The 12,223-nt window shown below is 47.5% G+C and overlaps 1 protein-coding gene across 1 annotated transcript in view; it reads right to left on the bottom strand.

Annotated features, from left to right (window-relative positions):
- Positions 1-2,475: 2,475 nt before the first annotated feature.
- Positions 2,476-12,223, bottom strand: part of LOC142917085 (uncharacterized) — a 40,506-nt gene continuing 30,758 nt past the window's right edge. Inside the window, exons 9-14 of the mRNA XM_076061781.1 lie at positions 9,899-10,072; positions 9,065-9,118; positions 8,575-8,711; positions 6,977-7,033; positions 6,283-6,367; positions 2,476-2,514 (exon numbers count right to left, since the gene is read on the bottom strand). Of these exons, the coding sequence (XP_075917896.1) occupies positions 2,476-2,514; positions 6,283-6,367; positions 6,977-7,033; positions 8,575-8,711; positions 9,065-9,118; positions 9,899-10,072 (546 nt within the window). The remainder of the gene's footprint in view (positions 2,515-6,282; positions 6,368-6,976; positions 7,034-8,574; positions 8,712-9,064; positions 9,119-9,898; positions 10,073-12,223) is intronic.

Raw genomic sequence — 12,223 nt, 5'->3', positions numbered from 1 at the left:
GTAGATAGAAACAAATATGGTAGCTGCTTTCCTGAAGAACTGCGCGGTATGGAAACATCGCGTTATAACAACTTAAATGGTGGTAAATCACAATCCGCGATAACACGTGAGATGCGTATGCAAGCTGAACAAAGACTTGATGCACGTGGGTAGTATCCAGAAGCATCCCACCATGCGTGATGCTACGCAGAAACAGCCATAGATCCGCTTATTCCAACTCGCACGACGAAGTTCTGTTCACTCAACCGCGTTGTATACAATTTGCAGGAAAGCGCAGCGGGAAACTTAGGGATGGCGAACCAAGCGCGCTCGCAAAACCGTCACGTACCACTTGGTGCAGATTTATTTTTTCGTGCTGCCGGTGTTTCCGTACAATGGCGAAAAACGCGTTCTTGATTATTATGACCAGTCACGTGGTGCAGAACCTCATGCTCAAGGTCCGAGTCCCATTGTGTATGGCTTACACGCTCGCGAGTTCAGAGAGACACTTGTAAGGGTGTTCTGTACCAATAGACGCGTTGGGGAGGTTAACAATCGACTCATTTTTTCCCGTTCCATTTGACGATAGCGGAATAATAAACGGCAAGTTGCGACAACCGGTGTCCCTCGATTTACGAACGTTCGGCTCACGACATTTGGCGCTCACGCAATGACTCTTTGGTTCTATTCGGTAAAGTCACGTAGGTCAAAAAATAAAATAACAAAAATCACGACGTTTCGGCCACAACACAAGCGGCCTTCATCAGGTGAAGGGAGCGTGCTGTCATGAGGACAGCGTTGGAGTGAAAACAGTCAAGCCCAGGTCGCGTCCTTTAAGTCGTGTGGGAGGAAGCAAAACGCTTTGACAAAGAAATTTGCTCACGCAATTGTACAAATTACGGACACTTTTCGATTCACGAAATCGATTTTCCACGTGAACGAAATTTCACACTGCACGCGTCACCGGATCAATCGAGAACAGGCCGTGAGGCTGCGTCATCCATCCACTAGAGAGTCTCAGCATCCCTACAGCATGTCAACTTTCCAGTCATTCCAACATGCAGAGATTTTTACGAGTTATAGTAATAGGTTTTACCCTTTTAACTGGCACAAAAACTGACACCTTTATTCAAGGCATCATGTTTGCAATAACCACAACACAAGCAGTCAAAATGCAAACAAAAGAGACAACTCTGATAATAACATGCACTGTCCTTGAATTTGATTGGTCCACACCCGAGACAGCTTTTCTTAGAGCCTAGTCTCCATTGGTGTTGGACCAGAAGACGCCAAAAGGCGTACAACTCAAAAACAGCGCACTATCAGAGTATTGAGGTGCTTGGGGTGAGCCATTATGAGTCCTCCTTTGCCAGTAACAAGATATAGGAAGAGGTTTTACCCTTTTAACTGGTTAATTCTTTTTCGTCTTCGCTTTAACTTTAATATACATTTGTTTGGTATTTGTGTTCTCTATTGTAGTTTTTGTTGCGCTGTGACAAGCGATATAGGTGTGTATTTTTTTAGGTTAGGAGTAGAGTTGGAGTGGCTGTCCGAAACGCATCCCGAAAATTAAATGAAAGTGGGAAAATCGTTAAATTTACGCAATTGTGTTTTCCGCGTGTTTTAAGTCCTTTTTTTCTTTTAAGAACGCCATCCCTTTTGTAAATCGAAGGACCTGCAATGATGTGCAAGTACAAAATAACAAAGAAACTGACATTTGTCAAACACATTGTCCTAAAGAGGATGAACTTGAGTTTCAGGAATTGCTCATTGCTAAACTGCCCATAGAATGGCTTTGCATTTTAGTGGCAATGCTATACATCCAGAAATATTCCCACTTCCTCCGATTGTGGCCGATGTTAATGACCAAATATTACATTGAAATCATTGTGATAGCTATTTTTACGGGCAAGGTTATTTCATGAATTCGTGATTAACTGTTTTTTTTCCCGTTTTGCATAAGTAAAAATGATTTAAGAAAATTAATGGTTCACATCTTTACGCAATATGCTTACATAATAATGTTGCAGTGTATAGTGTGCTATAAAATGTCACATGCATGCTTGTAAATCATCTCAGATTTAATTAAACGATTGTTTTGCTTTATAGCATATCCGCCCTCGTCACTGAACCGCCAATTCAATGAAAAAATAAATTCCATAAAAAAAAATACGAAGTGTTTTCTTGCTCACATAAAAAGCATCCAGTGACTCTCATCACCAATGCCAGCAACCAAACAAGGTGAAATTTGCACATTCCCATAATGGGGGGCTACGTTTGTTCACAGGATGAAAACTTTTCAATCATCAGCATCAGCAGCTATGCCCAAATAACCCAGAATGTACCCGATCTAGTGAAATCCTGGAAGATAATCAGGTTTTAACTTGGATGTTGCTGGCGCAGTGCTGACCACACGCATAGCAGGTTGGCATGGGCAGCTGCAGGGGTGCAAGGTGGTCAGCTGAAGGATCCATTGTTGTACTGTACTTATATGCTCTACTCGCACTTGTGCTCATCCATTTTGTGTTCCGCTTTCTGTCTCGCAGCGAAATTCCCAACGTGTGCGATTGTTACATTTGATTTGTCAGTGTGAGTTCCGTTCCTGATCATTGTTTCTGATCACTCGCAAGACAATTGAGAGATGGACATTGGAAGGCCTTCTTCCAGAAGCGGATAGAGAATGACTTTGATGATAAGTCATTTGACTCTCAATTCTATTTCACATTTGCTTGGTTATGGTATTTACTAAAATGCAAAATAACCCTCGAAGCTTTGTTTATCATTCAAATAATTTGAAACGAGCATGCAACCAAGATTTTGCTGCATGTTGTTTTATTTGCATGTTTCATTTATAGGCTGCTATATACTGGTGGGGAGGTGGAAAGGGAGAAGTGGGGGGGGGGGGGGATTGGGAGGATTTGTGTGCTGGGGGGTGGGCAGAAGCTTGTGCAAGCTGTTTTTTCTACATAACTCAATTTACTTTCTTTCATTTGTCAAACTTGCAACATTTAAATTGTTGATTTAAAGCTTTCGTGACTGCAGGGATTCATATTCTTGGTTCTTTCGGTAAAGTCACCACCACGTAGAAGGGAAGACAATAAAATAATAGAGAATTTTATTGTTTTATATTTTTATTATTTTATTGTTTCCCTTCTAGCGAGAATTTTATTGTTTTATATTTTTATTATTTGATTGTTTCCCTTCTACGTGACTTTACCGAAAGAACCAAGAATTTGCAACATTTAGTTGATATACTAAGCGACCTCTCACGGTCTTTACATAACGTCTTGACATGTAACCTACTCCGATCATTTGTCCCCAAGTTAAAATCGCCCTAAATGCATGGAAATAATTTGACACAGCACCCACGACCACTGAAAATAAGAATGCTTGATTAAAGCACTGATGTGCGTTTATTGTTGTAACTGTTGACGATGAAAAAAGAAGCAATCCGAGCACAAAGCAACACATGGATGCACATGCAATCAGGGAATCATGTCGCAGCTCCGATTATAGCACGGTTGGCTACGTACAGTGTGAAAGACGTTCTCCACGCATACTAAATTTAATTTCACATTTGTAACGTATTTGTTGCGCAAGGTGAAAAAAATATTAACAGATGTGCACACGTATGTATTAGAATGTGAATCAATTATTGCATTATCCAGTTCATATCATGTACTCGGCAATGACACACAATGTTTGCTTTGTGATTGTATATTATGGATATTTTTTGGTCTATAATACGGTATCTTCCTCCACATTTTCAATAAGCTAAGCAATGAGAGATCAGCACATATAAATCATTAAAAGATCATTGTTTACCCAAGCTCATATTTAGTGTATCGTGATGTTGATGAAGATATATTATTGTTGTTACATGCAAGTGCTGTTGCTGAACAACTGAGAGATCAAAACAATGTCCATTAGCAAATTAATCTCCTGAACAACATCATATGGTGGGACCAGAATTATTTGTAAAGTAACCATTGTTAACAGGCATGGCAGTCAAAGAATGTAACGCATCAGTTGGGAGATGGAGCAATGAAATCAGCTCGTGTGCAGGTCATAGTTGGATTATTACATCATAGCATCGTCAAAGGTGGTGGGTTGGGGAGGCCTCCATTCATTGACCATGGCTGATGATGATGACGATGATGATATATAAAGGTGTCTCAGTTTTAGTATTTGATTCCTTGCTGATTTTGTACGTTTGCTCACTGATAAACAAATTATCAGTCTATAATTTTAATGGTAGGTGTATTTGAACAGTGAGAGACAGAAAAACAACAAAAAAATCCAGAAAAACGCATGTTAATAATGTTATAAATTAATTTGCATTTTAATGAGGGAAATAAGTATTTGACCCCCTCTCAATTAGAAAGATTTTTGGCTCCCAGGTGTCTTTTATACAGGTAACGAGCTGCGATTAGGAGCACACTCTTAAAGGGAGTGCTCCTAATCTCAGCTTGTTACCTGTATAAAAGACACCTGTCCACAGAAGCAATCAATCAATCAGATTCCAAACTCTCCACCATGGCCAAGACCAAAGAGCTCTCCAAGGATGTCAGGGACAAGATTGTAGACCTACACAAGGCTGGAATGGGCTACAAGACCATTGCCAAGCAGCTTGGTGAGAAGGTGACAACAGTTGGTGCGATTATTCGCAAATGGAAGAAACACAAAAGAACTGTCAATCTCCCTCGGCCTGGGGCTCCATGCAAGTTCTCACCTCGTGGAGTTGCAATGATCATGAGAACGGTGAGGAATCAGCCCAGAACTACACGGGAGGATCTTGTCAATGATCTCAAGGCAGCTGGGACCACAGTCACCAAGAAAACAATTGGTAACACACTACGCCGTGAAGGAAATCCTGCATCGCCCGCAAAGTCCCCCTGCTCAAGAAAGCACATATACATGACCATCTGAAGTTTGCCAATGAACATCTGAATGATTCAGAGGACAACTGGGTGAAAGTGTTGTGGTAAGATGAGACCAAAATGGAGCTCTTTGGCATCAACTCAACTCGCCGTGTTTGGAGGAGGAGGAATGCTGCCTATGACCCCAAGAACACCATCCCCACCGTCAAACATGGAGGTGGAAACATTATGCTTTGGGGGTGTTTTTCTGCTAAGGGGACAGAACAACTTCACTGCATCAAAGGGACGATGGACGGGGCCATGTACCGTCAAATCTTGGGTGAGAACCTCCTTCCCTCAGCCAGGGCATTGAAAATGGGTCGTGGATGGGTATTCCAGCATGACAATGACCCAAAACACACGGCCAAGGCAACAAAGGAGTGGCTCAAGAAGAAGCACATTAAGGTCCTGGAGTGGCCTAGCCAGTCTCCAGACCTTAATCCCATAGAAAATATGTGGAGGGAGCTGAAGGTTTGAGTTGCCAAACGTCAGCCTCGAAACCTTAATGACTTGGAGAAGATCTGCAAAGAGGAGTGGCACAAAATCCCTCCTGAGATGTATGCAAATCTGGTGGCCAACTACAAGAAACATCTGACCTCTGTAATTGCCAACAAGGGTTTTGCCACCAAGTACTAAGTCATGTTTTGCAGAGGGGTCAAATACTTATTTCCCTCATAAAAATGCAAATACATTTATTACATTTTTGAAATGCTTTTTTTTCTGGATTTTGTTGTTGTTATTCTGTCTCTCACTGTTCAAATAAACCTACCATTAAAATTATAGACTGACCATTTTTTTGTCAGTGGGCAAACGTACAAAATCAGCAGGGGATCAAATACTTTTATCCCTCACTGTACATTGTTATTAAAGGCAATGCATCCTATTGTTATAGTTACATTGTTATTGAAGACAATTCATCATATTGTTATAGTTACATTGTTATTTAAGACAATGTATCCTATTGTTATAGTTACAATGTTATTGAAGACAATGGATCATATTGTTATAGTTACATTGTTATTGAAGACAATTCATCATATTGTAATAGTTACATTGTTATTGAAGACAATGTAACCTATTGTAATAGTTACATTGTTATTGAAGACAATGTATCCTAGTGTTATAGTTACATTGTTATTAAAGACAATGCATCATATTGTTACAGTTACATTGTTATTAAAGACAATGCATCCTAGTGTAATAGTTACATTGTTATTGAAGACAATGCATCATATTGTTATTATCAGAGCCATGTGTGTTTGCATGTTCACCCATTCACCCACCACTCACCCACGCACTTAGTCAACCACCATCGCCCCACTCTCCCCCCACTCTCCCCCCACCCTCCCCCCACTCTCCCCCCACTCTCCCCCCCCACCCCCACTCTCAGCTTCTTCTCCTTAGCGATTCTCTCCGCCCTGAGCGCTGCCACCTGGACAGGTGACAGCGGCGTCTCGTAGCTGATACCGCTGCAACAACATCAACAACATCAACAACACCATCAATAACATCAATAACATCAACAACACCATCAACAACATCAACAACACTATCAATACCATCAATAACATCAGTAACATCAAAAACACCATCAACAACATCAACAACATAAAGAACACCATCAACAACAATCAACAACATCAACAACACCATCAATAACATCAACAACATCAAAAACACCATCAACAACATCAACAACACCATCAATAACATCAACATCAAAAACACCATCAACAACATCAACAACACTATCAACAACATCAACAACATCAACAACATCAACACCATAAACAACACTATCAATAGCATCAACACCATCAACACGATCAACAACATCAAAACCATCAACAACACCATCAACAACACCATCAACACCATCATCAACACCATCAACACCATCATCAACACCATCATCAACACCATCATCAACACCATCAACACCATCATCAACACCATCATCAACACCATCAACACCATCATCAACACCATCATCAACACCATCATCAACACCATCAACACCATCATCAACACCATCAACACCATCACCATCATCACCATCAGCGGTGTGGGGTGCTCACCTCTCCGACGGCACCGACACACGCTTGGGATTCTTCTGGAAGAGATTTGTCCCCAACCTGAAAAGAGCGCAGCACACACACACACAGTCACACACACGCACGCAGACACACACACACACACGCACGCAGACACACACACATGCACAGACACACACACGCACGCACGCAGACACACACGCACACGCACGCAGACACACACACATGCACAGACACACGCACGCAGATACACAGACATGCACAGACACACACACGCACGCACGCAGACACACACACATGCACAGACACACACACGCACACGCACGCAGACACACACACATGCACAGACACACGCACGCAGACACACACACATGCACAGACACACACACACACACGCAGACACACACACATGCACAGACACACACGCACGCACGCAGACACACACGCACACGCACGCAGACACACACACATGCACAGACACACGCACGCAGATACACAGACATGCACAGACACACGCACGCACGCACGCAGACACACACACGTAGACACACGCACGCGCACGCACGCACACGCGACGTCAGAGGGAGCGGGTGAGTGAGTGGATGAGCGGGTGGGTGGGTGAGTTTGTGGGTGAGTGAGTGGGTGAGTGAGTGGGTGGGTAGGCGAGTGAGTGGGTGAGTGAGTGGGTGGGTGAGTGGGTGGAAGAGTGTGTGTGTGGGTGGGTGGGCGGGTGAGTGGGTGAGTGGGCGGGTGAGTGAGTGGATGAGTGAGTGAGTGGGTGGGTGGGTGGGTGAGTGGGTGGGTGAGTGGGTGAGTGAGTGGGTGGGTGGGTGAGTGGGTGAGTGAGTGGGTGGATGGGTGGGTGAGTGGGTGGGTGGGTGGGTGAATGGGTAGGTGAGTGGGTGGGTGAGTGAGTGAGTGGGTGAGTGAGTGGGTGGGTGGGTAGGCGAGTGAGTGGGTGAGTGAGTGGGTGGGTGAGTGGGTGGAAGAGTGTGTGTGTGGGTGGGTGGGCGAGTGGGTGGAAGAGTGTGTGTGTGGGTGGGTGGGCGAGTGAATGGGTGAGTGAGTGGGTGGGTGGGTGAGTGAGTGGGCGGGTGAGTGAGTGGATGAGTGAGTGAGTGGGTGGGTGAGTGGGTGAGTGGATGAGTGAGTGGGTGGGTGAGTGGGTGAGTGTGTGGGTGGGTGGGCGAGTGAGTGAGTGAGTGGGTGGGTGGGTGAGTGGGTGGGTGAGTGGGTGAGTGAGTGGGTGAGTGGGTGAGTGAGTGGGTGAGTGGGTGGGTGGGTGAGTGAGTGGGTAGGTGAGTGGGTGGGTGAGTGGGCGGGTGAGTTGGTGAGTGAGTGGGTGGGTGAGTGAGTGGGTGGGTGGGTGAGTGAGTGGGTGAGTAAGTGAGTGGGTGAGTGAGTGAGTGGGTGAGTGAGTGGGTGAGTGAGTGGGTGGGTGAGTGAGTGGATGAGTAAGTGAGTGGGTGAGTGAGTGAGTGGGTGGGTGAGTGAGTGGGTGGGTGAGTGAGTGGATGAGTAAGTGAGTGGGTGAGTGAGTGGGTCGGTGAGTGAGTGAGTGAGTGGGTGAGTGAGTGAGTGGGTGAGCGAGTGAGTGGGTGGGTGAGCGTGCGGGCACCCACACGGGTTTGAGTGACATCCTGCGCTTGGCAGCGCTGCTCCGCGCCAGCTCAAACTTGGCAGAGAAGAGCTCCGTCTGAGTCGTGTGCTCGTCCTGCGCGAAGATCTGGCTGGTGCACAGCGGCTGCCTGCTCTTCGTCTACGCGGGGAGGGAGGGAAGGGAGGGGGAGGGAGGGAAGCAGTCAAATGATCATCACCACCACCACCATGAGACCCACTACAGCCATCATCATCGCCGCCATCACCATCACCACCACCATGAGACCCACTTAGCGCACCTGCTCACCCGCTCACTCGCCTACTCACCCGCTCACCCGCGGCTCGCTCGCCCACTCACCCACCCACCCACTCACCCACCCGCTCACCCCTCTCACCCACCCACCCGCTTGCCCGCCTGCCCACTCACCCACCAACCCACCCGCTCACCCACCCGCTCGCCCATTCACCCACCCGCTCACCCACTCACCAGTGGCTCGCTCACCAGCCACTCACCTTGTAGACGCCTTTGGTCTTCTGCTTCTTCTTGGGGTGGAAGTCGTAGAGGAGCTGGGGGAGACATTGAAGGCACGAAGATGGTCAGCAGCTCACCACCACCGTCACCATGGTGATGGTGAGCTCACCACCACCATGGTGACAGTCAGCTCACCACCACCGTCACCATGGTGACAGTCAGCTCACCACCACCACCGTCACCACCATCACCATCACCATGGTGACAGTCAGCTCACCATCACCGTCACCATGGTGACAGTCCGCTCACCATCACCGTCAGCTCACCATCACTATGGTGACAGTCAGCTCACCACCACCGTCACCATGGTAACAGTCAGCTCACCATCACCGTCACCACGGTGACAGTCAGCTCGTCACCACCATCACCGTCACCACGGTGACAGCTCACCATCACCGTCACCACCACCACTGTCACCATGGTGATAGTCAGCTCACCCACTCACTCACCCAGCCACCCACTCACCCATTCACCCATTCACCCACCCACCAACCCACTTACCCACCCACCCCCCCACCCAGCCACCCACTCACCCACTCACTAACCCACCCACTCACTCACCCACCCACTCACCAAACAACCCACCCACCCATCCACGCCTCACTCACTCACCCACGCAGCCACCCACTCACCCACCCACCCACTCACCCATGCACTCACTCACTCACCCAGCCACCCACTCACCCACTCACTAACCCACCCACTCACTCACCAACCTACCCACTCACCCATTCACCCACCCACCAACCCACCCACTTACCCACCCACCCCCCCACTAGCCACCCACACACCCACTCACTTACCCACCCACCCACCTTGCCATCCTCGCGTGGCACCACAACGGCCTCGTAGCGCGAGCGGCAGTGCTTGGGTGAGCGGTAGACGCGGCTCACCACGTTCACCACATCGCTCACCAGCTCCCAGTTGGGGGTGTGCGCCGGGGACACCGGGGCCAGGTTCAGCGGCAGCTCCAGCAGCTGCTGGATCGCCTGGTGAGGAGACACGGAGGGAGGGGGGGGGGGTTGGTGGGTGGGTGGGTGAGTAGTTGGGTGAGTGCGTGGGTGGGTGGGTGAGTGGGTGAGTGAGTGGGTGGGTGGGTGGGTGAGTGAGTGAGTGAGTGGGTGGGTGAGTGGGTGGGTGAGTGGGTGAGTGAGTGGGTGGGTGGGTGAGTAGTTGGGTGAGTGGGTGGGTGAGTAGTTGGGTGAGTGGGTTGGTGGGTGAGTGGATGAGTGAGTAGGTGAGTGGGTGGGTGGGTGAGTGGGTGAGTGAGTGGGTTGGTGGGTGAGTGGGTGGGTGAGTGGGTGAGTGAGTGAGTGGGTTGGTGGATGAGTAGTTGGGTGGGTGAGTGGGTTGGTGGGTGAGTGGGTGGGTGGGTGAGTGAGTGGGTGGGTGAGTGGGTGAGTGAGTGGGTGGGTGAGTGGGTGGGTGGGTGAGTGAGTAGTTGGGTAGGTGAGTGGGTTGGTGGGTGAGTGGATGGGTGAGTGGGTGGGTGAGTGGGTAAGTTTGTGTGTGTGTGTGTGTCTGTGGTCCGGCATGCCTAAACAGCTTTTGTTCTGCCGGATAGAGGGGGCTAAACGGGCGCGGCCCGGGCCAGAGAAGAGATGGAGTGATGTGGTACAGGAAGACGTGGAGCTGAGTGGACTTGCCGATGACTGGTACCAGTATTTTCAAGATCGGATTTGTTGTTGAAAGTGGTTGCGCAATTGGCGGTTTGGAGTGTCCGTCTAAGGCTTTGATGGTCTTCCAAAGTTTTGATGAGTTTTGGCGGTGGTCAAAAGATTCGACAAACTCGTGCCAGCGTTCCCTGTTTTGGCTTGATTGATTAGCTTTGTGATTTCAATATTGAAGGCCGGGAGGATTTGTGGTGATGTAGGATTTTTTGTCCTAATGGTGTTCCGTTGGTTTATTAGCGTTGAGGCTTGTTTAGGGAGGCAGGGAAGGTGTTGCTTGCAGCAACCCCCCAGCGATGGTGTGCTTGGTGGTAGTCGCGATGATGTTTCTGAAATTATTTTCAGAGTTATGTGCGGATGTGTGGCTATGGTTGATGTTGTCGGTGAATAATTATTCTGAATCATAAGTGAAAAGTGGCCAGTTTCCTTTTTTAAAGTTGTGATACAAGCGGTTTTTAGGATTTAAATGTAGATTTAAAGCTTCCGTGACTGCAGGGATTCATATTCTTGGTTCTCTCGGTAAAGTCACCACCACGTAGAAGGGAAACAATAAAATAATAAAAATACGTTAAAAAAATAATTCTCACGACGTTTGCAATCATCATAAAAAACGCCATTTTTTTTCAAATCTTCTCGCTGTGGATTTCACACCTGCTGATGATGATTGCTTGTTTGTTTAGCAATCGAAACGTCATGAGAATGTTATTGTTTTTATTATTTTATTATTTCTCTTCTATGTGACTTTACCAAAAGCATCGAGTGAACGGTTTTTAGGAGTTTGTGAATGTTTGGCGGCATTGAGGGTCAACGCAATAGGTGGGCGGTCGGCTCCAAGGGCCTCAAAAAGACTCGCCAGTCGATTGATGAAAGGAGTTTTCCTGACGCTATTGAAGGGCAAGATGATGACGGAACTCTGGTTTGATTCTTTTCATCGAGTACCCCATAGGGGGAGCCGTTCAAGATACCGGCCATGAGGTCGCCACGTGCATCGGGGAGGGGAAGACTGCGGCCTTTTTTTGTGGGCGTCGAAATCTCCAATAACAATTGAGTCGTCGTTTGGTAAAAGTCGATATATATTGAACTCATAGTTGCGAGGGCAAGACCTCGTCGCCGAGATGTAGACGTTGATTAAGGTGAGCGGGCCCAGACGGGATTTGATACGGACGCTTAAGACTTCTGCGGTGATATCACAATGAGGCATTGGGATTTTAATATCTTCAAATTGAATGCTGTCGTGGATGAGGTAAAGGGAGACCGCCACCGGCTGTTGGTCGGTCTCTCTTACGGAGGAAAGTGACATTTTGTAAGTCGGGGCGCGCGAGAAGTGGATTTTAATTTTGTTTCTTCGATGGCGGCTACGTCAATGGAGTTCTCTTGTAGGAAGGTGCCGGAGTTCAAGAGATTTGTCGTTGATGCCGTCGATGTTTTGGTCGAAGGATTTTAAGGTCGTTTTTGTCGTGGACGTTTCGT

Source organism: Petromyzon marinus, unplaced genomic scaffold, assembly GCF_048934315.1.
Source record: "Petromyzon marinus isolate PM22_M1 ecotype Great Lakes invasive population unplaced genomic scaffold, UKy_Petmar_22M1.pri1.0 PM_G_Scaffold_41, whole genome shotgun sequence".
Lineage (NCBI taxonomy): Eukaryota > Metazoa > Chordata > Hyperoartia > Petromyzontiformes > Petromyzontidae > Petromyzon > Petromyzon marinus.
The sequence above is the reverse complement of the archived record's forward strand: the minus strand, read 5'-3'. Positions and strand labels throughout refer to the sequence as shown.